Genomic DNA, 26,765 nt, shown 5'->3' with positions numbered 1-26,765 from the left:
TTAGGAACATGCACTTGCTTGCTTGCCACTTTTAGATTTTTTTTTCAGCAGAATGAAGCTTTAAAAAAAAAAAACCTAGTAAATAGTTCCTTGATTTGAGCCACCTCTCAAGCTTGAAACTGTACAAAGTCCAATTATACATCGCCAGTGAACAAAGACTTCTCAAGTCTAAATTGCTTTTATTATATAGGGAGAAGATACAGCTTTGCAGCACTATGACCTCTGGGACAGCCTCCAGGATGAGGGCTGGTAGCCTGGGATACATGTTCTCCAATTCATGTAGCATTGTGACAGATGCCACAAAGGCTCTCTTTCTTTCCTTTCTTTCTTTTCTTTCTTTCTTTTTCTTTCTTTCTTTCTTTTTTTTTTTGCATTTCCTTGTGATCTGTGGCATGATATAAATGACAAACCCAATGCAATGATTTTTTTTAACTTCATAGGTTGGTTTAGTTTGTGACTTTTTGAGTATTACACTTTCAGTGTCTGAGAAAAGATTAAGTTGTGGAAATACTCTGCCTCATGATTCTTTTGCTAGTTTATAATAAAGTTAGGACAAGGCATACGTTAGCTGTGTTTGGAAGAATACAACTCATGCTGAATGTCAAGAAGGCAGGCTGTCGTGATGATGAGAAGAAAAGCATGTTAGGCTCAAAAGTAACATTTTCTGTAACTATTTTATTATGTACTTTACGACCATATGCAAACAGACTGACAAGCCGGTTACATTCCTATTTGATCTTGGTGGGCAGCCACATAGCTTTTAAAAATGTATTAGATCCAAATAAAAGAGGTAAATATAAATACTGGCTTTATGTTAAATAATTAGATGCTTGAGCTCAATCCTTCATTCCTCAAACACAAAAAGCATCTTAACTCTAATACTTTTATTAGTACAAGAAGTGTACTAATTCAAAAATCTTCTCTTGCTTCAGTTATATTTTAATAACATAATCAATTAGAACTGAGCACACAAGAATTCCTGGGGCAAAAGTGTACAGGTCAATCCACTCTATTAAGATGATACTCGGCACTGTACATTGTAGACGATATCTGAAAGATCCATACTTCTCCCCCTTCTATAACATGGCCGACTCCCAACTGCATAATGTGGCAAAACTGTCACTGCTGTCACCTACACAGCCCCTCTAGACAGCCATTATGTATAATTACTGTGCTCACCAAAACTGCAGTGAAACCAAGAGCCAGTGCTCTGAACAGAGCCACTTCATTCACATGGATGCTTTGGAGAGAGAGCGAGTGATTGCCATGGAACAAAACTCTCATATTCAGAAAAGAAGCTCCTCTTGGCGAGCGGGACTATAGATGTATTTAGTGAACTAATGAGACTGAACCTCTGAACTGGCCAGAAGGATGATTGCAATTCAGTGCAGAGATAGCTGTACTCAAGACAAATCTTTACTGCCCCCCTGGTTATCACTATAGCCACCAGCCATTTGATGAGGATCAGGGAGGAACTGGCTATTCCTTCCCACAACCCCCAAGGATGCCTGACCTCTGTCCGCTGCCCTCTTTTCATGTGACCAAGTAGGTCCTTTGCCTATAGATATATAACACAAACTCCAGGCCCTTCAAATACAATATTCTCATTCTATTTGTGTCTAAAACACAAGGTTACAGATAAGGGGGAAAATTATGCTTCTCCCAGACAAATTTTTCTTTGCTCTTTGAGACACAATAGAGATCAAGCACAATAATAGCTAAAATAATGACATCAACATGAGAAAAATCGCTATAATTTCAAGAGAATGTAAGGCTGTAAAATCAGTATCATTTATAGAAAAATTATCTACAGACCATTAATTGTAGTCCAAATAGAACCTTATTATTTTCAATATCCAATTTTCTATTTTCATGGCTTCTTCTATAAACCTAGAACCTCCAGGCCTGAAAAGACATTACAATGGCTGCTGCATGGTAAACTCACTTATCATTAATGATAATTTGCTGAACTCTCACTATGGAATCAATTAAATTGAAATTCAGCTCAGTGTCAGACACAATGATAATTACCCAAGGAGTGCTTGGCAGCTACAATATTTTAGCCTTCTCTGGTGTATTTTTAAGGCTTGCCTTTTATAAAGATTAGAAGGAGAAGCACACATAAAATGACTGGATTTCCTGATCTGAGATTTCTAACTGTATCTGGACTAGAAAGTTAAATTCTCCTATAAGTTTGGCCGGTGACTTGGACTACTTTCATCAGGTGCTTATGGCTAAGAGGCTAGAGATGGTTTAAGGAACATATTCACTGACTTGGTTTAATTGCATAGAAAGCTTCAGAAAGTGACGGGGATGAAGTGAAGCAAGTTGTACATGTCACGTGGCCACCTTCTACGCCTAGCACTGCCGAGTTCATCTTTCCACAACCATTGTGCACAGCATAGCTCTATAGTCCTTGGTCTACTACTTAAACATTGTCCCCAGCAAGGCACTAATGTTTTCATTCTGCAGGCACTTCTCTTGAATGCCTCCATCATCACACCCTTGTGCAGCTAGATAATATCAACAGAAGATTCACTTCTGGAACACAGAGAAACTGAGCAGTGTTGCCACACTTTACAGTGAAGACCCGAAGAGGCAGGAGGGTCTTGGCTACACCCCTCTTCCCTCCAAAATCTTTGGCAGATCTTTCTCATAACTCAGGACTTTCTGCAATTTGTGATACGGGCACCATGTGGTGCAACCTAGCCGTGTGGGTAGAGCTTTGAGATACACTCTCAAAGCACATACACTGCATATTTACACAACGATCCTCGGGCACGACTCTCTCCTTTGTGAATATTTTGCTCTCCTCCTTTGTGAAGAAGGAATTGTTTGCTGTTCAGGACTTTGTGGACTCTCTTACGTCTGTCTTTCCTAGAACTTTGCCTGTCTAGACCTTACACTGTACAATTCAGAGACAAGAGAAGAGAGAAAAGAATGTCAAGTTTGAAACTGTCTCCCTTGTCTAGGTCAGTAACATAAAATGGCATGGAAGATGAAGGTAAATGAGGCCATCGTCATGCAAACAGTATGCCAGATGCAGTGTGCTCTAGAATGTAGAGCCACACAAGAGAAAATTCACTACCAGTGGTCCTGCAGTGGGTGGGTACTGAAGGCTTATGTAGACAGCAGACAGCATCTGGCTCCTTTCCTCTGTCATCCTTTTCAGCCATGCAGAGTGACACAATCTGGTTCTCTCTCCAACCCTACCAATTTTTATTTATCTGACTCTATCTGACACAATACTGGTTCTTCATCATATGCTTTAATATATTATTAAGCAGGAAGATCATTTGATGATGAAATGATGCAATGTCATTTGGGGAAAAAAAAAAAAAAAAAAAAAAAAAAAAAAAAAAAAAAAACCTCTCTTCCAAAAGAAAGCAGCCAAGCAAAATTGGTGCCTAACAAAAATAGTGGTTTCCTGCTACATAGAATACATACTTTAGTAGATTCAAGTATGTAGGTTAACCCGTGGTTGGAGGCTTGGCGAGATGTATTGCAAGTTAGTTGGTTAGTAAATTGTGAACTGATTGAAGTATGCAGTGAAACAAGCAGCAAGGAATCTCATTAGTAGCAGTGGGATGACAGACAGCAAATCAAAGTCCTTAGAGCAAGAGGGGTTTTACCTTTTGCAGTCACTGTGAGTGTAGCTGCACAGGTGGCTTCCCCAGCACTATTGGCTGCTCTGCAAGAGTATTTCCCAGCATGCTCTGGGTAAGCATCAACTATAAGCATTAAAGCCATGCCTGTGGACTCCTCAAAATGGAAAACTACATCTTTTGATGGTAGAATTGGCTGGTGATTATGAAACCACTGGACTGCTGGTTTGGGAACACCAGAAACCCTCGCGTGAAATCTGACTGTCTCCCCGATGTGCACCCTGAGGCTTGACAGAGGCTGGGTGAAGATGGGCTTTTGGCCAAGGGCCTCCTTCTTAAATGAAACTGATGGAGAGACATGCCATTGGAAGTCTGATGTAACTTCTTCAGATTTGCTAAATCCTGAAAAGAAGCATGCCAGTTTTTAATGCTCCTCCCTGCTTAAATCAAAACTCATTTGGAATTGTCTATTTTAAGTTTACCACAGATTTCATCGAAGAACTAGACCCCAATCCAATTCTAACACTTTGTCACTACTGAATCAGAGTCACACAAATTCATGTCCATTTTCCAGATAGACAAGCTGAGACACAAACGGGTTAAAGAATAAAATGAACTCCTTTGCTTGTGAAGGCAATAGTAGAGAATGCAACTAGGTTTAGGGATTATTTTTTCCCACTCTGCTTATAAATCAAACTTTTCTAGTTTGTAAACCACTTTAAATTCATTATTAAGAAAATATATAATTATAGCTCTTAAAATTATAGAAATCCTTATGGATTTCTGTATACATCATATAGATTACATTTACTGAGAAAAAATAATATGTGTGAAATTCTTTTATAATTGTTCTATTAGGTGTGTGTGTGTGTGTGTGTGTGTATGTGTTCCTGGGGGACAAACTTAAGACCTGGAGCATGCTAGGCAAGTGCCATACCACTGAACCACACTCCCAGCCATTGTTACTCTTGTCTTGAATTAAAGTCCTTGGTGACCAAGAAAGTATTTGTGATTATAGCATAGCTAATGAACAGAAAATTTATGTCACCTCAACAGTAGGTCTCTCAACACTTAGGGGTCCTTTTCTTCTTGGTGAACATATAATCTTGTGATCAGATCTAAAATTATCTACTGTAATGCCTATGAAATCATAGGTGTGTCAACACCACATGAAGATGGTCTGGTCTCTACCCTAGCTCAGTAATAAAGCAATTATACCTACTTCTTCAGCATTTTTCTCTACAGTCTGATACATGCTGATTAGGAAGCAGAAAGCCAGTGGTGACAGTAATGTGTCACAAATCTTTATGAAGAAAAAGCGGGGCAAAATAAAAAGACAAGGGTCCAGAGAGAACTGGTCAACAAGGAGCAGAAACTGTGTGCAATGTGGGGATCACAAATTACAATGAAAAGAATGGAAGGGCCAGTGGTTTCCATGACTAGTAACTGTTAGTGGTATTGTGAAATTGAAGAGTCTCGCTCTACCTTCCAGTCGCAGGGTGGCGGTGCTGGACACTTGGCCCACAGCATTATTAGCAACGAAAGCGTACGTCCCTTCGTCCTCTGGATAAGCCTCAGCAATCTCTAGCTGGTAGGTGTCTTCAAACTGTGTCATTCTGAAGAACCGAGATGGCTTGATTTTCTTGTCTTTGCAGTACCAAGACACTTTTAGATCTGCAAAAGAAAACACATTTAAATTGTTAAAGCGAGAGTGTTTCTTACTTATCTGTAAGCACCTGTGTGACTATATGGCTCCCATCTTCAAGAAGGAAACATGATTCTAGAAAGATCTAGCTTCTTCTATTGCTGAACTAGTTGCAATGTTTTAAACTCTAAAATTTTAGTTTTATCCTTTTTAAAAAAAAAAGTTTTCTTGAGATAGAGTCTCATGCTGCCCACACTGGCCTTGAACTTGCTGTGTAGAGGCTGACCTCTGACTTCTAATACGTCTGCCTCTAAGTCCTGATGCTGGAATTGCAGGGATGTGACACCCCTCCTAGCCATTGGTTATAGTATTGTTCGACATTTGTGTGCCACGTTCAGTAGCTTGAGAAAGCGTTCATTTGTGAAGCAGGATGAAGGATCTGGAAATTATGGCTGAGGCATAGGAGAGGATGTGAGGGAAATGTCCACTGTAGTTTGCTAAGGATAAGTAAACAAGAGATTTGAGCAACTCACCATCCCATCAAGCCTAAAACCGACATCTGGAGGGAGACACCATAATCATACCTCCTAAGTAAGGGCTGGCTACAGGTGTGCCCCTACAGTCATCCTTACATCTCTACAGTTTGTTACCAATGGGCCAATATTGAAAGGCTTTAGCAAAATAGTTCTATAGAAAGTAACTTTTACAAATGGAAAGAGAGGGAAAACTCATAGCATTTAGACATCTTAGATTCATTTGACTGTTTCCATGTAATATTTTGAGCTATCTCAATATAAAGAAAAATATGAATCAAGGATGAAATGTTGCCACATGGCTCTACTTTTAAGGAAACACACACATTTAGTTAAGTGTGTTTAGTATCAGAACTGGGCCGTCTTGGTTTGGAGCACAGTCGTGACAATTTCCTTGTCTTAGTCCTATTCTAGTAGCTCAGTCATTCAGAATCTTGGTGCCCTCCTTGATTTGTTAATGACACCCTCCTCCCAGTGACAGCAGCGATGTATGAACCACATGATTTTTCCTTCTAAAGAGCTGAACCTTCCTGCTCCCTAGATTATAAGGTACATTAGCAACGGTATGCTGGCAGTATAGTTTGATAGCTTCTGACCTGGACATGTCATTTAATCTCTATAGATCATGGTTCTCATCTGTAAAAAGGGATTCATAAGAATTCACAGACTAAACACTGCATACAACTGCTGTGAGAGCTCAGTGACATACCACATGGAATGACTCACAAATCACTGAAAGAGGGGTGCATATTGTAGCAAAATGTCTGATGCCAAAGGAGACCAGCAGTGTCTTCAGTAACATGTAAAAGGCTAAGGGCATGTGGTAGGCAAATGTCACAAGAATTAAATATCTATTCCATACATGAACTAAACTGTGTGTGTCTGTGTGTGCACACATGCATGTGTGTTTCATTTCCATGATGAAGAGCTTGATACATCTCATTACAAGGTTCTGTGTTTATTGCTACTGACAATTTTGCCATTGGCGAACTGATTGACGCACCATGGAAAACAAAGGATGGGAACTGCTAACAACCAATGCAGTAAATGGAGAGAAAAAAATAGAGCCTCTCTTGGCAGAGCATTTGGTCCATCTGGCGAGCACACCACCGTCTGAGTTGCTCATTGGCTGACTGCAGCTTCTGTGAGCCCTCATTGGCTGATTGCCTCTTCTGTGAGCACTCCCCCACCTGCCACTCATTCCCTCTCACCTTTACACCTGGTTACTAACCCTCACTCTCTTATACTTCTTGAATATTTTCTCCACCACCCTTTCTTCTCCCTCCCCTCCCCGGGTCTCCCTGGTGAGGGCCTCATCAGTACGTTCCAAGTTTCTCTCCTGATCTTCTTTATTAAGAAAAAATCTTTTCTAAAGATAGACTGGATAGAGATGCATAGAGGTTTAAAAAAAAAAAAATCCCTGGGGGACTCCTTGGTTGCAAATAAGACCAACTCTAAAATCTAGGCACAGAACGGAAAGCTCTGGTATCTGGCTTTTTTTTTTTTCCTTTTGCCTATTCCTAACAACTAAACTTCAACTGTAAGTGGATTGATTCCAGGCCATCAAATTCAAAGTCCTCTGTGACTTGTAAAAGCATCCCTTTCTGCTTCTTACGCTGTGTTTGCTCCGATCCTACCACCCCTTGTTCAATGCACACACAGCTGTCTCTCTGACAGAGAACACTTAGTTTATGTGACAGCATTTATGACTGTGGGGTCTAGACTCATGTGTCTCTTTACCTCTTAGAAGGCAAGAGCCAGTCCGGCCACTCCCAGCACTTAGCGTCTCCACAGCAATGGAGCAGTTTAAATATTGTTAGAATAAAATTGGAGAGGGTGCTTAGGAAAACAGTGAAAATCATTTATCACTAGATTAATAATTCTTAATTAATTAATTAATCTGTCATTCTCTAAGCCTCTAAGTGTTTCAGGCTTATTTTCTGTAGAACGAGCAAATGCTAAATGTACACGTTTCCAAATTTCCTTTCTACCGGTAGGGGGCACCAGAGACCTTCAGCAGATAATATTTTCCTAGAGAGACAGAAGCCTGAAAGTGTTCACTCAGGCTTCAGAAGGTACTCAGGCTTCCTTCCTCCCTACTCTGAAAGTTTAGGGCCAGGGATTTGAAACTCAGAATCCTCTCTAGTTTGTGGGAGGCAGGATGCACTCTCGTAGGAAGTACATGGCCAGGGTATGTGGTGTAAATATTTTCAGTCTCAGGAATAAAACATCATTCATTTGGAGGTTTCTGGAAGGTTGCTTCATTTCATGAACTTAATTTATATCATATTAAAGACATGTCTGCATGAGGGTACAGAAATGTCCACATGTGCATAAATATTCTATACACAGGTAGTTAATGATGCTGTAAAACTACAAGGTCCACTCTAACATGGACATCAATTATGCAGAAGTGAGTTTTCCTTATTGACTCTATAGTTTTGTAGAAAACTTAGGATGCATTTTTGTCACATTTAAGATAAAACTATAATATGATGTAGACTAAAAACCCTTATACACATATTGTTATAATGATTGCTACTTACATGATTGTGTATGTGTCTGTAAAATTCTCCTCTAAAATTCAATGACTCTCTCTCTCTCTCCTCTCTCTCTCTCTCTCTCTCTCTCTCTCTCTCTGTGTGTGTGTGTGTGTGTGTATGTGTGTGTGTGTATGGTGTAGATTAGTAAATTTCATTTTAAAATGAAATTACTACATTAGAAGAACATTATCAAACTATCTTCCATTACTGGTATTCAGCATGTCTCAAAAATTATACTTCAAAGACACAAAGTCCATAGAATCTACCTACATTTTATATCCAGCATGAGTCTCTAAGGCTCTAATAAATGGGTGCATTAGCACCAGTCACTTGGGAGCCATGCCTACAGGTGCTTCCAATACATCAGACTTTAATTATACTCATAAACTGAACAGGTCTATTAGGTTTCTTGATTAGCATCTCCACCCCAGAGGAGGATGCCATTAGGTCAGAAGATCTATTGAAATCCTAACTGGTTTAGGAAAACAGCTGATGGCAAGGCAGAAATTGGGTTATAAACTAATGGAAGAAGTGTAGGAAACAAAACAACAGCTACCAAGCCTTGAGAATACCCCTGTAGTGTGGCTGCACAAAACCAAGAAAAGGAGGAAGTAATTTTCATCTAGAGTAAATCATTCACTACCCCTTTGATTGCTCTTGTGAGCATCTGAGGTCAGGCCACAATCACACTTACACTTTTTAAAATATTTCCTTTTCAAAGTCAAGTGATGGGTTGCTGGTGGCATTTGATAAGCATGCTCACAATTAATAATGATAACTCTGAAGGGTGGTTATGTGGCAAACACTGTGTGAGATGCTGCCTTGAGGTTTTATTTTTTAACTCACCCTTGTTTATAATCTGAAGGGGTTGATATTATCCATTGAACAGCCATTTATTTCACCCATCACTAATTTCTCATTGAGTATCTACTATAGACAAGGTGTCCTTTCAGGGCAAGGGTCCCCTAGCTTTCCCAAAGTCTCTTCCCTTTTAGGTTGCACTATTTTTTTTTTCAGGCACCAGGTTCTATACACTAAAGCATAATCCCTGCCCGATTGAGATTATTTTCTAGGGTTTCATATAATAGTTTTCTCATTATGTTCATGAAGAAAAGAGAACCAAAGCAACCTCATACCCATATGTAGGTAACACGTTGCATCCACAATTCCAGTCTCACCTATGAGTAGAAAGCCTAAACTTTTGTCCATTACAGGAATACACTTTCTGTATGCCTTGTCCATAGACTCAATAATGTCTCACATGGAATGGTTTCTCTTGAAATCTATGAAAATGCTACTATAAATACATAACAACTGTAAGTTTTGTCATTTCCCAATTAAGATTTCAAAATGCAGCTACAATCATAAGGATACTAGATATTTTTAAGGCATTTGTAGAAAAATCTTCAAAGACTTTCAGAAAGAATAGTTGTACCATTTTTAGGGGTACAAAACAGTAGTATATAATAATAATAATATATACATATAAGGGAATATATACAAAACAGTAGTATATAATTATATATACATATAAGGCAATATATGCAAAACAGTAGTGTATATAATAATGATATAATTCTTAATTAAACAATTCTAATAAGGGGCCAGAAAGATGGCTCAGAGGTTAAGAGCACTGACTGTTTTTCCAGAAGACCGGAGTCCAATTCCCAGTACCCACATGGCAGCTCACAACTGTTTTTAACTCCAGTTTCAGGGGACCTGGCACCCTCACACAGACATACATGAAGGCAAAATAATTAAGTAATTCTAATATATCTGCAGCTAAGTGTCCAGTCAGGTTGAATCATTTGTGAGAGATATTCATGATGGAAGAAAGGATGAAGAACTCTGTGTCTCACACTATCCTTTGCAAACACCAATAATGACAATTTTATCAAGCACCTACCTGTCCCTGAAACTCGGCATTGGAAACGTGCTGGCCGCCCCTCAGACGTGACTGTGTCCTGAAGTGGAGTGACAATGGCAGGGGGATAAACTGGCATTTCCTGATCTGGAGACACAACTTCTGGAACTAAAGAAAGAGACCATAGAATTTGTCATGATTGTTCCCACACAGTTCTGGATTTCACAGGAGAGTGCTCTCAGACTCAGGGAGCAATCTATTGTTGCTACCCTGGGAGAGCTTTGGGCCGGCTTCCTACCTTCCACAGAAAGAGAAGCTGAGGTTGTGGCTACTCCGTAGTCATTCTTGGCTTCACAGGTATAGACAGCCGCATCCTCTGGGAAGGCTTCGATGAGCAGAAGAGTGTACTCCTGTCCATCGTGGAGAAACTTGCACTTGAAGCCAGTAGAGAGCAGCTGCTCTTCCTTGTACCAGGAAATTTTGGGCTGTGGTCTGCCTGATATCACAGCACAGAAACGAGCAGGCTTGCCGGACTGCACGGTGACAGGCTGGAGCTCCTGCAGGACTTGGGGTGGTTCAGGAGCTAGAAAACAATGCCAGGAAGGAGCCCATGAAGGAAGGAGATGGGTAAATGGCATTTGTTTCAAATGGCTAGGCATCTAGAAACAAAACCCCAGTGTTGTGATATCTTTACTGGCATCTCAACTTTTTTTGCACTAAGAAGAGATCTTTTTTTTTTCCTTTCAAGGAAGGGAAATAACTTCAGATAGACTTTAAAAAGTTTCATGAGAGGCATGGAGAGAGTCAGGCACCTAAGTATGATGTCATTGTTCTGGTTCGTTGTTGGTGCACACCAACAGACAGCTAACAATCTAGAACAATTCTCATCTTCTACCTACTTTTGGACAAATGCCACAGTGAGGAGGTTTATCACATTCAGGTTTGTTTGCTTTACAAGTATTTATGTATATATCACAGTTGCTCTGTTACATACAGGGGCTGATGGGATGGAAGCATTGGCTGGTTGAATACTATTCCATATCAGTAGAGTACAAATAAACAGATTTTAAAAGTTCAGCTTTGTGATTATGCTAATCAGTGTATGCTCTCAGTGTTGGATGAGAAGACCACTAACAGGAAGAAAGGCTTATACAGGCTGGCATCTGGTATTACTTCTGAGCTTCTGCCTCTCTGCTACTACTACAGAAGAAACAAAACTGGATGTCATGACGAATGCATCTTCCAGGGAGACCAGGGCCAAAGTATTATCTTTATGAATGTTGAGACAACTCCTAGCACCCCTCCACCTGACTTGAGGGAGTTTTCTCCAAGACAGCCAGAGATGTGGCTGGGAGGCAGGTTCTATTCTTTTCTATGTGTCTAGGTTAGGCTCGGGTCCTGCCAAACTTTAAGTTCAGAGCTAGCATTTCTAATGAGGAAAGCAGAGCTTTCCTGACATCCTCCTGAGGACTATTAGGAAGCTCCTGGTGGCATGAGGAATTCCAACTTCCAAAGGCAAAGCACTGATCTTAGAGCCTGGGGCAGAGTCTCATCTCATGCCATTCTGCCTGTGACTCCCTAGGCACACCAGGGTCTCAAAGGAGATCTCTGGGTTTTCCCAAGCTTTGCAATGAAGACTGGAAATGTCTCCATTGCTTGTGTAGTAGTGTTATTTACACTGAAACAGGACAGAGAACTACAGCAGCTTAATGTTGTATATGGAAAGCTGTCTGGAGTATATTATAATTGACACACAGTGGATGTTCAGTAGTGTCACTCAGAGAAATGAAGTCCTGGGCAGCAGGTGCTTCCTGGAAATGACAGCTCACTCGTCCTTTCAGCAGCTGCTCTTTTTCCACAGGGCTGATGCGAGCACAAATGCAGTTACATCCAGATGAGTGCCACAGGTTCCTCAGAGAATTCTCAGGCACCACCACTGTGTTAGTGGAATAAAAGGATTATTCCAGATGAAGCCACAAAACATAATGAAGTCCAACCACATACCATTGACATAGAGAGTCACAGAACTCCTGTTTCTTCCTGCCACAAAGGTGTATTCACCGGCATCGCTGTGTCTGGTCTCAGATATAAACATCCGGTGGATTCTTCTCTCCACCACATACTGGTGTCGTTCTTGAACTTGGAAATTGATTTCAATGCCATCTTTATACCAGTGGGCATCCACGTCATCTTCATTGACCTCAAACTCAACAACAGCACGCTGCTTCTCGATGACCTGTTGAGGGAACAACACAGGAAGAAAACTGAAAATGAATCTGGCTCCAGTCCAGTTAATCCATTTCTAAAGCTGTTCACCAAAAGATCATGAAAAATCTGGTCACCATGACATCATAAGTTGGCTGATTATGGCACATTTACATTTTTTCCTGCGTGTTTTTGGATAAGTGGTACCCAAATCTCTTGTGTAGGGAATCAAGCTCATACCTGGGCTAATGAGGGGAGGTTGCTCCAGGAGACAATTATTTTGTCTTTAAACATTTGTGCTTTAATAAATAATAACTGAGATGATGATATTTTACATCTGGGGGCTTTTAATTATTTACAGAGGTCTTTGAAGTTCCCCTTCAATCTGATTTCACATCATATGAACTATAACTCTGTGAGCTAGAGAGCAATTACTGTCCTTAGTCTAAGAGTGATGAAACCAAAGTTCAGAACAAAAACAAACAAACAAACAAACAAGGGGAGAAGAGCTTGGCTGGTCATGTGAGTCCTCATTGCAAATTTTTTTTTTAACATAGAACAAGTTTCTCTAAAAATATGATATTTTTTTTTTCTGGAAGAGAAAAGCGATGGATCTGAACTCAAAATGAATTTCTTAGAATGTACTCCTTCCATTGTTTCATTTGGAAAGGTCACCATTTGTAAGGATAAGCGTTGTAAGCACAGTGGATGTTATGGAGGTTTGCATGAGCATGGCCCCCACAGGCTCATGTGTTTGAATGCTTGGCCACCAGTTAGTAGAACTGTTTGGGGAGGATTAGGAGGTGTGGCCTTGTTGGAGGAGGTGTGACACTGGGGGTGGGCTTTGAGGATTCCAAAGCCTATGTGTGGCCTAGTCTTTTCTCTCTGTCTGCTGCCTGTGGATCAGATTGGAAAGCTCGCAGGTCCCATCCGGGTCTACTTTCCACCATGATGATCATAACTAATTCTCTGAAACTGTAAGCAAGCTCCCAATTAAGTTTTTTCTCTATAAGAGTTGCCCTGGTTATGGTGTCTCTTAACAGCGATAGAACAGTGGCTAAGACAGATAGCAAACATGTCTGTTTAGCATCTTTAGTATGAATCCAGCACTGCTCACACTGAGGTTACTCTTAGAATCACAGCAAGCATCACAGACACTCAAATTCTATATACCTGCTTCTCCATAGGGAAAAAAGAGAATTGCCATCCCCTAGATTTTCTTATTTCTAGCTAATGTGTGAATGTCACAAGTTAAATTTTAATTTGCTTCTGATTGGAGCTGCATGGGAAGTAGCCATTTGTTCAACAGCATACTTTCTACAAATGTTTTAAAATTTTATCTTATGTGTTTGGGTACTTTGCCTCAATGTATGCCTGTGCACCATTGGCATGCCTAGTGCCAGAGGAAGTCAGAAGTAGGCATCAGATTCCCTGGAACTGGAGTTACAGATGGTTGTAAGTTGCCACATGGGTGCCTGGAATCAAATCCAGGTCCTCTGGGGAAGCAGCCATGGCTCTCAACCACTTAGTCATTTCAGCAATCCATCTACAGCTGTTTTAATGAAAGAAATTAGCTGAACAATGAAAGGACATACTTGATGAGTGACAAGAAACTGAGAGTTAACTGATGGCAACATAAGAATCTAAGCCAATAGGGACAAGCTGATTTCAGTCTTTAAAATACTGTGATTAGAAAAGTTAAAAGTCAGAAATTAAAGCATAAGAGTGGATTAAGTACTATTGATAATTTGTCGGAAAATTCAATATGTAGACAATACCTGAACCTCCTTTTTAATGCTGCGGATGCGGACATCCCTGCCCTCTACAAAGAGGTTAGCAGTGGACATGTTGCCTCCTGCCACCACTGTGTACTTCCCAGCATCAGACATCCGTGTAGATGGGATCAGAAGGCGGTGGACATATTTCTCCTTCTGAATCTTTATCCTGTGAATGAAAGGAAACTTGAGCTTAATGCATGGAATTCAAAAGGAAATTGGAATAGTTGGAACACAACAAGGGAAAAAACTGACCTGTCTGCTATCTGAAGCTCTTGGCCATCTTTCATCCACTGGACAGTAATGTCAGGTTCAGAAACCTCACATTCGAACATGGCTCGTTTCTTCTCCAGAACCTTAATGTCCTTAATGTGTTTCCTAAATTCGATATGACGAGCTGTAAAACAGAACATAAAAAATTAGCACTTGACATCTTTATTGATATATAAGTCATATGTTATTCAACTTATACATTTACAAGAGGTATCTGACCCACAGACACAGGGCTGGTTCCACCCCAGGATAACTATGAATGTGGCCCAACGCAAAATCTGTAAACTTACTTCAAGCATTTTGGGAATGGTTTGGAACTTATTTTGTAAATTTGTCACATTGTTCTTAAACATGAGCAAGATACCATCTTGTTACAATGCCATGCAAAATGAATGTATTCATATTTTCAATTAATTAATTAACACATTGGATGCACCAGCTGGAAACCTGGATTTAATGTGTGGGCCAAGCCAGTGTGGCTCAGAGAAACCAAAACAATCCTGATTTATTAGAGTGCATAATTCAATGTATATTATGATTTAGTGTATACAGCTCAATGTATATATTAGAGTGTATAATTTGATGACTTCAACTGTATATATTATAGAACCATCACCCTAATTTTAAAGGCATTTCACTTTTCTCAGAAAGAACTCAGTCTTCTCTTAGCCATCATATTCACTTCCCATCACCTCCCTCTAGACTGAAGCTAATGATCTATGTTTCAATAGATTCGTGTATTAAAGTCATTTCATACAAATGGATTCATACAGCCTGTGTTGCTCTGTGGCTGGCTTCTTTCATTTCATGTATTTCCAGCATTTACCCATGTTACAGCATGTGTTAATAATTTCTTTTTATTTCAATTACCACCCCAATTGTATGGACCTACCAAATCCTATTTGTCTATTCTTTAATTGAAAGATTAATATTTTGTGTGGCATATTTGACTTCTTTCTTTTCTTGCGGATACATTTAGGGAACCATACCTTCAACATAAAGGGTAGCTGTTGATGTGGCTTTGCCAGCCACAAAAGTGTAGTCAGCAGCATCTCCAAAGTGAACATTCCTGATGTTCAGTGAGTGGGTGAGCTTCTTGGTTCTCATCTGGCACCTGTCAGTCGATTTGATTTCCACACCATTCTTTAACCACTTATAAGAAATGCCTTCATAGTTTACTGTCACCTCAAAAGTTATAGTGTCTTTTTCTTCAGCATTGATGTCTTTCAGCATGGATGTAATCATAATTGCTGCAGAGGAGGAATAAGAAGCGAAACTCCTGAGTATGCACTGTAACTATGCAGTAGGTTATAACAAGTGCATTATGGGAGTTTTTTAATGGTTTCTGTCTATGTGCTGACGTGATTATAATTTAGGGACAGGAGCTCTGACACTGTCCATTTATAAGAGAAGTCCAGCTGAGAGAGTGACAGGGACATAAAGTGGGTGACACAGAACCATCTCTCTAGGTAGACTTTTGATAATATTGTAATTAGAAACTTGTTATCTGTGTAAAGAGGCTAGCGGAGACTCATTGTGAACACTCAGTAGATGCTATATCAAGAATGTTTTCAATAAGTTAAATCATTTGGAGACAAAAGTGTAGAATATGAAAGAGTAAATCTGCTAAATATCTAGATAAGTGTATGTGCACACATACCCACCACCTATTCATGTACACACACACACATATATATACGCACCACCTATTTGTCATAAGCCAACCTTGGCGACCCCCCCATGCCTAGCTAGCCACCAGCCAGTCTAGCATCCCACGATGTCAGAAGCCAGCCTTGGCAACCCCCATGCCTAGCCAGCCGCCAGCTAGTCTAGCATCCCACCCCTCAGGTTCTGGGACCTGGCCTGAGAAGCAACTAACACCTATTCCTTCCCCGACTTCCTTAACACAGGAGATTCCGGATACCTGCCTGAGAGCAATTAACATTCTTTCCTCCCCCACCTCCTTTTTCTCTGCTTCCTCCTTTCTCTTTAAAAAGCCCCTTGGTTTCAATAAAGTTGGACCTTGACAAAGATCCTGCTTGGTCTGGCTCTTCTTTCCCGCCCATTATTTTCAGGCTTGATCCACCTCGGACTCACGAATTACCGGAGCCCCGCCGGCCGGGGCAGCTATTCAGGTACCTCCACATATATACAAACCACCTATCCAGGCACATACACACATATTCCTATATATTTACTTACGGGTCACTGTCAGGGTTGCACTGACTTGGTCATTGCCACAAACAAATGTGTATTCTGCCGAGTCCTCAGTGCTCGTGTTCATGATGATCAGCTGGTGGAGTTTGCCTTGCACAACAATCTTGAACTTTTCACTCATCTCTATTTCCACACCGTTCTTCAGCCACATGGAAGGGACATTGAAGTGGGACACTTCACACTCGAAAGAGGCAGATTTGGTTTCAGGAACCTCAATATTTTTCATAGTCTTTGTGACATGCAGTGCTTGGGGGGAAATCAGAAAGTAGCTCAGTTAGTGTATTTTTAAACGCAGATGAAGGAAAACAGTAGCAAACCCATAGAGTCACCCGGGGAAATGCCTTAAAGGCTGCCAAACACTTACTCTCTACAAACAGCTTTGCTTTGCACTCCAGCTGCCCCACCATGGCTGTGTATTCCCCAGCATCAGACGGGGAGATATTCTGCAGCATCAGCTTATGGACCTTCCTCTCTGAGACCAGTCTGTGCTTGTCACTTGGCTTAATCTCCACATTCTTATGGAACCATTTCACCGGAACTGTGTCATGGGAGACACTGACTTCAAAGGCAACAGTAGCATTTTCCAGGGCAGTCACATCCTTTGGTTTTTTAATGATCTTGACAGCTATAATGGGGAAAGTTGGAGAAATTCAGTAATACAATTAACAGGATGGTAGCCACAGGCTGCCTACCTATACAATGTTCGAGTCAACTTACTCTCTACATGCAGCCTGGCGCTGGCTCCTAGCCTTCCAAGTTTGAAGCCATAGACAGATTCATCTACCAGGGTGCAGTTTTTAATCTTCAGAGAATATAATGTTCCTTTGACTGAGATCTCATACTTGTCACTGGAATCCAGAACGACTCCATTTTTTATCCACTGGACACCTTTGACATCTGGGTGTGTAAGTTCGACAGAGAAGATAGCGTCCTGTGTCTCTGTCACTGTGAGGTTCCGCAGAGTCTTCTTAATTTTGACAGCTTAAGAAGAGGTAAGAATTGGTTTAGAAAATAGCAATGATGACCAGTAAGCAACAGAAGTTCTCAATCTGATTACCACCAGTCAGCATGCAAAAGAATGGTTAGCCAACACTATAATTCTGTAGTCCCTCATTTTAAAAGACACTTGGTGATTACTTAAGAAAATCTGAGATCCAGTTGGAACTGGACATATTACAGTGATAGAAAGATTTCGTATCACATACTAACAGCTTAATAGACTGTGGTATTAGACAGTCTTAATAGAAGGGATGTGGCATTAGTGTCTGATGAAGCTGTTTTACAGACCCTAAATAAAGCTTTCGTCTCTCTCTCTCTCTCTCTCTCTCTCTCTCTCTCTCTCTCTCTCTCTCTCTCTCTCACACACACACACACACACACACACACACACACACACACAAACACAAACATACACACAAATACATCTGATGAAAACTTGCACATTCTCCTACAGGATTCATAAAGAAAAGTTGGTGAAATTCTGATGTTATAAAGTGAAAATGTTTGTGACCTTAAATAGCCATTCAGTTTGAGTCTCCTGTTAGTAACAGTTAAGAAAGCATCAAGACTGACCTTCGACTTTCAGCTTGGCAGATGTTTTGGAGGTGGCCACCTTGTAGGTGTATTCTCCCACATCGTCTAACTTGGCAGCAGCAATGACAAGTCTCCTTTTGTGGCCATCAGATTCACTTCTGAAGTTGTTGCTCAGAGTCAAGGGTTTTCCATCCTTGAGCCACTCACCCTCAGACTCAGGGTTGGCAACTTCACACTCAAACACAGCTTCCTGGGATTCGGCTACCGTCTGGTCTGTGAGTGGCTTGGAGATGGCGCCCCCTTCAGAACAAGAGTAGGATACACATGAGTCCTTTAAAATATCCACAGACTGAAGAAACCATTGCACAATTAAACATCAAATATCAAAATTTAAAAACATGGTTTTAAACATAAAAAGGTTGCTGTTACCTCAGTGCCACAGAAATCCCTTATTCTAAGTATGCATGACTAAAAATCAGAAAATACATTGTGCAAAGGGGAAAAACAGTTTAATAAAGAATTCTGAAATCTATAACACATAGATAGCTTTCAACACAATTCCTTCTTTTAGAAAGCATGCTATTTGGTCCTGTAGGAATTATTTTTTTAGTATATGTTTTATATTCAGGAACAATTTGCTAAACAAAATGTCAAAGTCAATAATTTACTTATTGTTCACTTATTTGGTACATTGCCTTACACTGTGACACAGTTTGGCCCCCACACTCATGGGAATCTTTCTGTTTCATCCTTCCAAGTGCTGGAATCATAGGCATTAAGCTATCATGTTCAGCTTTCACTGGTATTCTTAAAAGACACATTAAATGTGTTACTTATATACCACAACTCCCTGAGTTGAAATGTCATCTCTTCTCCAATGTTTCCTACTGTTGCTTCACCCCATTGTCACTGGAAGCAAAAGTAACTGCTTTCACTACTTAGCTACTTAGGCACCTGTTTTCCTCTAAATTCAAGGACAGATACACACACCCACTTTACTTTTAGGTTTTGATTTTCTAGTAATCTCTTGCCTATGGCAGGTACTTTTCAAATGCCAAGAAAATCACATAAGGGCTTAAAGCCTTTTGTTTCATATACTTAAAATGATATTTAAAATAATCTTGTGAATTTAAAGGACCTGAGATTTTATTTTATAGGTCTTTTATGGCCAAGTCACTAAGGAAATAAGTCATAAAGTATATATCGTGAGACCTACACATCAACTAGGACACACTTTTACTATCTGACTTGCTTATGGACCACAAGAGTCAAATCTGAGCAGAACATCCCAATCCCTCAATGCTCAAACTGTAATGGACCAAAACTGTTAATGATGACTTCTACTTCTGTGTGGACAAGTGGACTATAATTACTATTCTTCAATCTAAAGCTAAGGATTTCTGCTAAATGGGAAAGGTTGTGTTTCCCCTTCAGGTCACCAAATACACAGATGAATTAAGTTGTATTTATAATAGAAAATAATCATTGGGCCCACAAAAATGAAGTAAGAGGAAAAGGCTTAAAGGATAAAGAATGCTTTAAAAATAAATCTTTATTGAGGCAAGGTTAAAGTGAAGCTCAGTTTAGCAAACATTTTTCATCATCTATCCTGAGGAGTACCAGAGAAGAGAGAGATGCAATCAATTCTATGTGCATGGGCCATATGATCTGGTGTGGGGAAAGGAAACAAGGAATAAGCCACATGTATAATAAAGACCATGAAAGAGTCAAGGACAAAGGCATCCAGGATTGGCGAAAGAAGTGGAGAGGTTAAAGAAAGCTTTGTGGAGGAGCAGGCACCTGAGCGTGATAAACAGATGGCATCTGAAGTAGGCCTAGGTGAGCACTCACAATTTAGGCTGGTAGCATCAGAATGGGGTATTATTAGCCTTGAGATCAGTGAGATAAGACACATGGTAGTGGGAAGCAGATGAGGATTGGAGGGAGAATGGGAAACAATGCCTTTATAATTACACTAGTTGCTCCTCAGAAGAACTTTGATTGAATGATCAATATACAAACCTGCCACGGTAAGCTTTCCAGATGTTGTATTTTCTCCAGCATAAAATGCATATTCTCCTTCATCATCTTTCATCATATTCATGACTGTCAGTTTGTATATCTTGCCATGAGCTTCAATTTTATATTTAGAACTGGGCTTAATTTCCTTGCCCTTAAAATTCCATAAGACATCAATTCCTGAGTGGGACAGCTCAACCTCGAAGACCACATTTTGAGTTTCTGTGCACGTCAGGTCATGGAGACCTCTGATGATTTTAATTTCTAGGGAAATAGAAAATATTCAGTGGTCATTTTTACAGTGAGAATGCAAAATGCTTAAAGTAATGACTAGTGATGTGGGTCCATCCTTACTCTCTACAGAGAGGTTACAGCTGGTTTCCACTCTGCCAACCATCAGCTTGTAAGGTCCTTCATCAGATGCATGAGTTCGGTTAATCACAAGTCTCTGTTTGGTGCCTTTGACAATGGATTGCACACGGTCATCAGGCTTGATTTGTTCATCATTGAGGTACCATTTAATAGAAGTTACATCAGGGACTGAGACCTTGCATTCAAGTACAGCCTTGGTGCCTTCAATCACATTGACATCTTTTAGTGGTGTTATCACATCAACACCTGCAAAGGAAGACAAGCAAAGAATTGTATCAATGTGAGTTTTGTTTAAAATGTCTGCACAGTCAAGCTTTTTAGCTCAATGTCAATGGGAACATAAAACTAGATATGGGGTCGTAGCTCAGCATAGAGACCTGCTTTGTATGTGCAACACCACAGGTGTGATCCCCAGCATAACAATATTTTAAAGGAGAAAAATTAGCATAAAACTATGTAAGACTCACTATAGACAGAGACATGCCCACTGGTAGAGAGTCCGAGGGCAGGAATAGTGAAGGAGTAATTCCCAGCATCCTCTTTGGTCATGTCTTCAATAAGCAGCATGTGGGACTGTTTGTCTATCACAATGTGAACCCTGTCATTGTGCTGCACTTCCTGGCCATCTTTCATCCAGATGCCTTCCACATTTTCTAGGGAGACTTTGACTTCAAGCTGAACAATGTCACCCTCACAGACCTTTTGATCACTAAGTCCTTGGAGAATCGCAATAGGTCGGGCTGTGAAAGATGGGGAAAAAAGAATGTCATGGTTTTATCATTAGCTCTACTACCGCACACTGCAGTGTTAGGGATGGGAAGACTCACGTTTTATCTTCAGTTTACAGGCTGTCTTCTTCCCATCGACAACAAAGCTGTACTCTCCCTGGTCCTCTTTGGTTACATCCTTGACTGTGAGGTTTTGGCGCCCACGGCGGGATGTAATTGAGTATTTGCCATTGGACTTTAGCTCCACATCATTGTGATACCATTTGCCTTCTATGTTTTCAGGGGATATAATACACTCCAACTCTCCTGAGTATGATTCTGGGACTTCTATGTCCTGAAGTTCTTTCAGGAACTCAACAACTGCACCTGAAGAATAAGATGAAGGTGAATTAATGTCTTGGGAGAGTTTTGGAACCAGAGTATAGATAGATATGCCGCCTTATGTATCTATTATCTCCTTCCTCAATTTTCAAGAATGGTCTTCCTGCTAGTGGGCTGAGAAATGTTTACGACAAATCAATTGTTTTAATTTTTGAATTGTTTTGGATTAAAGCAGGCAATAAAATAATACTGCTTAAAAAATCCAAATTGACAATATTTCTAATTAACAATATTAATTGATGACCCTTGATATAAAGTTTGCATCTAATTCACTAAAATTATTTTATGAAAGGAGAAATGTATAGCTCATTTTATCACAGAATAAAAATTGACTTCAGTATACAACATAGCCATTATTTCTTTTACCTTCCACAATAAGTTTCGCTGTTGTTTTGATATTTTCATCTTCCACAAGTACACAGCTGTAGTCTTCGGCATCAGATGTGTCGATGGTCAGCACAGACAGGAAGTGAACCTTTCGATCAGAGTGCATCCTATACTTATCTCCTGCATGAATTTCGATACCATCTTTGTACCATTTTACTTTGACAAATGGTTCTGAAGTTTCACATTCAAATGTTGCCATGGTGTCCTTTTCCTTAGCAACAACATCTTGCAATTCTTGTGTGAAAGTGATCAATTGTTTAGCTACAAGGTAGGGAGAGGGGGAAGAAAATTAAACTTACAATTTGAATAATGGGAAAAGAAAAACATTTAAATATATCATGGGTTATTCATGGGCAGAGAGAGAGAAGAGAGAGAGAGAGAGAGAGAGAGAGAGAGAGAGAGAGAGAGAGAGAGAGAGCACTAGCAAATGAAACATTTTTGGATTACCTTGGACAAGCAAGAATGCATGACTTGAAGTTTCTCCAGCTATGTTGATGGCCTTTACCATGATGCTGGCAGAGTCTTCTGCAGTAACATCCCTTATGACCAGTTCACAAACATTGTCTTCTGGCCAGTACCAGTAGATTCGGTCAGACCGCTCAATTTTTACACCATTTTTATACCATTCACATTCAGGGTCTGGTTTCCCCACAACTCTGACTCTAAAGTGGGCATCAGATCCTTGGCCAACTGTCTGGCTTTGGATTCGTTCAAAGATCTTGGGTGCCTCCATACTAGGGCTAAGTTCAATCCTCTCAGGTTTGAAAGTTGGAATAGTGACTTTGCCTTCTTCGGCGAGGGCTTTCTTCTCCTCTTCAGTTAACTCTTTGGTCCAATGTAGCAGCTCATCTTTTGTTTTCTTGAGGAGTTCTTCATAGGATTCATCCTTCTTTCGAGACTTAAGTTCCACAGCTGTGATAGCCTCATAGTACCCCTCCTCCGTCCTGCGCTTAAATTTACTGCGCAGTTCTTCTGACTCCTCGGACACCTTTTCATGGGTGATTCTTTCAGCCCTTTTCAGCTTCACTACTTCTTTGGCTTCACTGGTGTCAACGGGTCTGTCTACTTTCTGCACTTCAAACTGAAGTTTTCCTGGTTCATGTACGTGAAACTCAGGCTTTGGCTCAGGAGCTCGCCTGAGGACAGATCTGAAATCCTCCCTCTGTTGGATTTCAAGTTTTACTTTATGCTCTGTCACGCCTTCAGGGTTTTCTGCAGTGACCTTGACTTCACCTGTATCGTAGGATTTGCAGTCCACAATATCCAGATAATGAATGCCATCATAGCGAACCCTGAACCTTTTGCTTTTACGGATGAGCTGTCCATTGAGGTACCAGTTGACCTTGGGCTGAGGGTAGCCTGTTACTCGGCAGCGGAATCGGGCTGTCTCTCCTTCAAGCACTCTCACTGGCTCTGGGAACAAGACAATGTCTGGCTTTTGCTTTTCCTTTTGATCTGTTGTTACACCTGTAAGTGCACCTTCATGAGCCATTCTCTCTAGTTCTTCAATTCTCTGTAGGCCTTTCTTCCCCTCAGGTAATTGAGATTCTTCCACTAGACTTTTCTCATCTTTTACGATAAGCGTAGCAGATGTGTGATCTGTCCCATATTTGTTAGTGGCTCTGCATGTGATGACACCACTGTCTCTATTATATGCAACTCCATAATCAAGGCTGCAGTATCCAAATTCATTAATCATACGGAGCCTGTTGGCTGCCTCCAGTGGCTTTCCATCATGGAGCCACTCGACCACCATTGTTGGGTCACCAATTGGTGTGAGTCTGCATTCAAAGTGGGCGGGTCCAAAGCGCTTCAACCTGAGGGAAGAGAGTTTCTTCTTGAAAAACGGTTTCTGTTGCTTCTCCTTGTCGTAGAGGTCCCCCTCTTCCCACTGCTCTTGACCGTATCTCAAATGGAGAGGCTCCAGTTCTGGGGCAGCAATCTCCTTTGCTCTGTATGTCCCTCGTGGGATGATCAGTTTTCTTTCCGGCTCAGGCTCAGCAAACTCAACCTCAACATTGACTTTGCACCTTGTGGTGTCGCGGCCTGCCTTATTAATAGCAGTGGCAGTATACCAGGCAGAATCTTGGCCGAGAGTGGAATCAATCTTAAGGGCGGCTTCTCCTTTGGTTCCTTCAATCCTATTTAAAAATATGAAAACAAAACCATCAATATAGTGGTAGCGCTTTCTGCTTATATGACTATTGGATTTGTATGAGAAGTTTAATTTGATTATCTTTTCAAACATACCTGATCCTTGGGTATTTATGAGGTACAATGATGTCACTATTTTTCAGCCACACAATGTCAGGGTTGGGGTTCCCTGTAGCTCTGACTTTCATTTCAAGCCTGGAACCTTCCTTTATGTTGATATTTTTCAGTTTTTCCACAAATGCTGGTTTTATCTGGTGTTCCACAGCTGAAAGAGTAAGGTCATGATTTAGAGTGGCTGGGGCTGGAATACCTGTATATGACCCAAATGGTGAAATAGTTTTAATTTTAATAAAGTTTTTGTTTCACCTTCCACAGTTAGAGTCACAGATATTGTAGATTTTCCTGCCCTGTTTTGGGCAACCACTGTCCATTCTCCAGAGTCACTGGGTGATGCAGGGACAATAATCAGTGACTGAGTTCCGTCTTCTTTAATGACAACTTTATGTGTATAATCATTGACAATTTGCTGTCCTGTTAAAAATAAGCAAAACTAAAATAGTTTCTTTTTTATTTTTGTATTGTTGGATATACACATATGAGCTTGTTTCTATGTCCACAGACTCATGAGAGTAGCTGTATCAGACTTACCATTGTGAAACCAGAATGTCTCTGGCATGGGTCTACCCACAACCTTTAAGTCAAATCTGGCAGTCTGTCCTTCTAAACACTTGAAAGAAGCAGGTTTTAGCACGAAGACTGGCTTATACAGTCTCTCCAGTTGTGATTCATCTGTTTCCTCCAGCCTGCGTCCAGGGGACATCCGTGCAGGGGACATCCGAGCAGGGGACATCCGAGCTGGGGACATCCGTGCAGGGGACATTGCAGGAGACATACGTATGGGTGACCTGCTCACTGAACGTGGAGAGACAGACCTGGAAAATGAAGGTAACCATTATTTCATGAAGCATACAGAAAGCACAGAAGAAGATCTGTCTGTCTTAATCGTTGATGCTACTTTGGAATTTACTTCTGCATGTTTTAGAATTCACCTGAGACCCACTGAACTCCCAAGAAGAACATATTATTATTGTCCCTAAGGTTGTGTTTTGCTTATATTAATCCCTGGTCATTCAATACATCCAGGTACCCAGACTCAAAATCTTAGGAAGCCCATATTACCATCTTTCTATCTTACCTTTATCTAAATTAGTCATTATATTTTCTTGGTTCAATTACTATATTAATAACTGTTCATTGGTTAAACCAAATGAATAAATATAGAGAAAAAGAAAATATATTTTTATCTAAGAGGAAGAAAAATATAGAAATTAGATTTGCTAACAAAACAATGCAAAACCCTACACTAATTTAGCATTCAGACGGGCTTTCATTTATAATGTGACTACCAGGCTGGATAAACTAAATTTATTTTCACAGCCTCCTGGAATCTTGGTGTTCCCATTACCAAAATAGCAATAACACCCACTCCATTTCAGGGTTGCTATATAAATCCAGGGTATCATTCATTAAGACCTTACGTTAAACAAATAAATGATCACTATTGTTATCTTAGATATTTAGGAAAATAGTTTGCTATACAGATGAAAATTCTTTGTTCATCAAATCACTAGTGGCTGGCTTCTGTACTATTTCAGCCCTCATTTTTCATATGGTAGTAATTTGCTACTGGGATGTTTGGTGTTTTGAAACAATTTAAATACCACTCAATTTCAAATAGAAGTCTTACCTGATTCTGCTAACTGCTTCTGGTGTTGGCATGTAAGTTGGAGCACTGAATGGTGCAGCAGGCTCCACATATAACTTTCCTGAGCAAATTGCATTTCCTTTCACATTGCTGGCAAATGCAGTATAGATGCCCTCATCTTCGGGAAGGACAACGGGAATTCGAAGACTGGCTCTGCCATCCTGTAGAAAGTCCATTTGATATCTTTCCCCATGTCTGATGCGCTTGCCATCTTTATACCATGCAATCTGCAGAGAACATCATATATGTGTGGGTAAATTAGGATTAAACAGTCACAGTATAACCTGTTTGTGTCTTTACCACAATATGTAGAAGCATATTTCCACAAATATTTTTTATTTTACCTTAGGTAATGGATATCCAGACATCTTGCAATGAAAAGTGACACCCATCCCTTCAAGAATTCTATAATTTTTTAATCTTATATCAAATCCTGATTCAATAGCTTCAGATTCAGAAATGTCAACTGCCATCTTTTCTTCGCCATCTTCCTCAAGAAGCTCTTCCAAAGTAGTCTTTATTATTCTGTATTCAATTTCTTTAATGAGCCTCTCTTCAAAGGAAGAAATGTGGAATTCCTATGTAGTAAAAAGATGACAGCTTGTTAAAAAGTTACATCCTCACAGATAGAAGTTCTTTAAGGATACACATTAGTTTAAGTATTAAAGACATATTGACATGTTTAACTGTGAGAACAACCTAGAAGATTTCTATATTTGGTTTAATTTTAATCTACATAGGAGGCGTCTTTGTCAGTGAATGCTGT

The 26,765-nt window shown here is 40.2% G+C and overlaps 1 protein-coding gene across 2 annotated transcripts in view; it reads right to left on the bottom strand.

Annotated features, from left to right (window-relative positions):
* Positions 1–26,765, bottom strand: part of Ttn (titin) — a 270,592-nt gene that overhangs the window by 218,633 nt on the left and 25,194 nt on the right. For both annotated transcript variants that reach the window (XM_035446340.1, XM_035446341.1), the window contains 22 exons: positions 26,344–26,577; positions 25,982–26,226; positions 24,883–25,166; positions 24,601–24,765; positions 24,331–24,499; positions 22,528–24,221; positions 22,060–22,341; positions 21,412–21,678; positions 21,052–21,324; positions 20,567–20,830; positions 20,216–20,476; positions 18,233–18,493; positions 17,378–17,641; positions 17,025–17,285; positions 16,646–16,906; positions 15,433–15,693; positions 14,426–14,567; positions 14,174–14,339; positions 12,195–12,426; positions 10,489–10,773; positions 10,233–10,358; positions 5,091–5,279 (listed from right to left, as the gene is read on the bottom strand). In XM_035446340.1, the coding sequence (XP_035302231.1) occupies positions 5,091–5,279; positions 10,233–10,358; positions 10,489–10,773; positions 12,195–12,426; positions 14,174–14,339; positions 14,426–14,567; positions 15,433–15,693; positions 16,646–16,906; positions 17,025–17,285; positions 17,378–17,641; positions 18,233–18,493; positions 20,216–20,476; positions 20,567–20,830; positions 21,052–21,324; positions 21,412–21,678; positions 22,060–22,341; positions 22,528–24,221; positions 24,331–24,499; positions 24,601–24,765; positions 24,883–25,166; positions 25,982–26,226; positions 26,344–26,577 (6,586 nt within the window). The remainder of the gene's footprint in view (positions 1–5,090; positions 5,280–10,232; positions 10,359–10,488; positions 10,774–12,194; positions 12,427–14,173; positions 14,340–14,425; positions 14,568–15,432; positions 15,694–16,645; positions 16,907–17,024; positions 17,286–17,377; positions 17,642–18,232; positions 18,494–20,215; positions 20,477–20,566; positions 20,831–21,051; positions 21,325–21,411; positions 21,679–22,059; positions 22,342–22,527; positions 24,222–24,330; positions 24,500–24,600; positions 24,766–24,882; positions 25,167–25,981; positions 26,227–26,343; positions 26,578–26,765) is intronic.

The sequence above is a fragment of the Cricetulus griseus genome, chromosome 6 (genome assembly GCF_003668045.3).
Source record: "Cricetulus griseus strain 17A/GY chromosome 6, alternate assembly CriGri-PICRH-1.0, whole genome shotgun sequence".
Taxonomy (NCBI): domain Eukaryota; kingdom Metazoa; phylum Chordata; class Mammalia; order Rodentia; family Cricetidae; genus Cricetulus; species Cricetulus griseus.
This window is presented reverse-complemented; position numbering and strand designations above follow the sequence as displayed.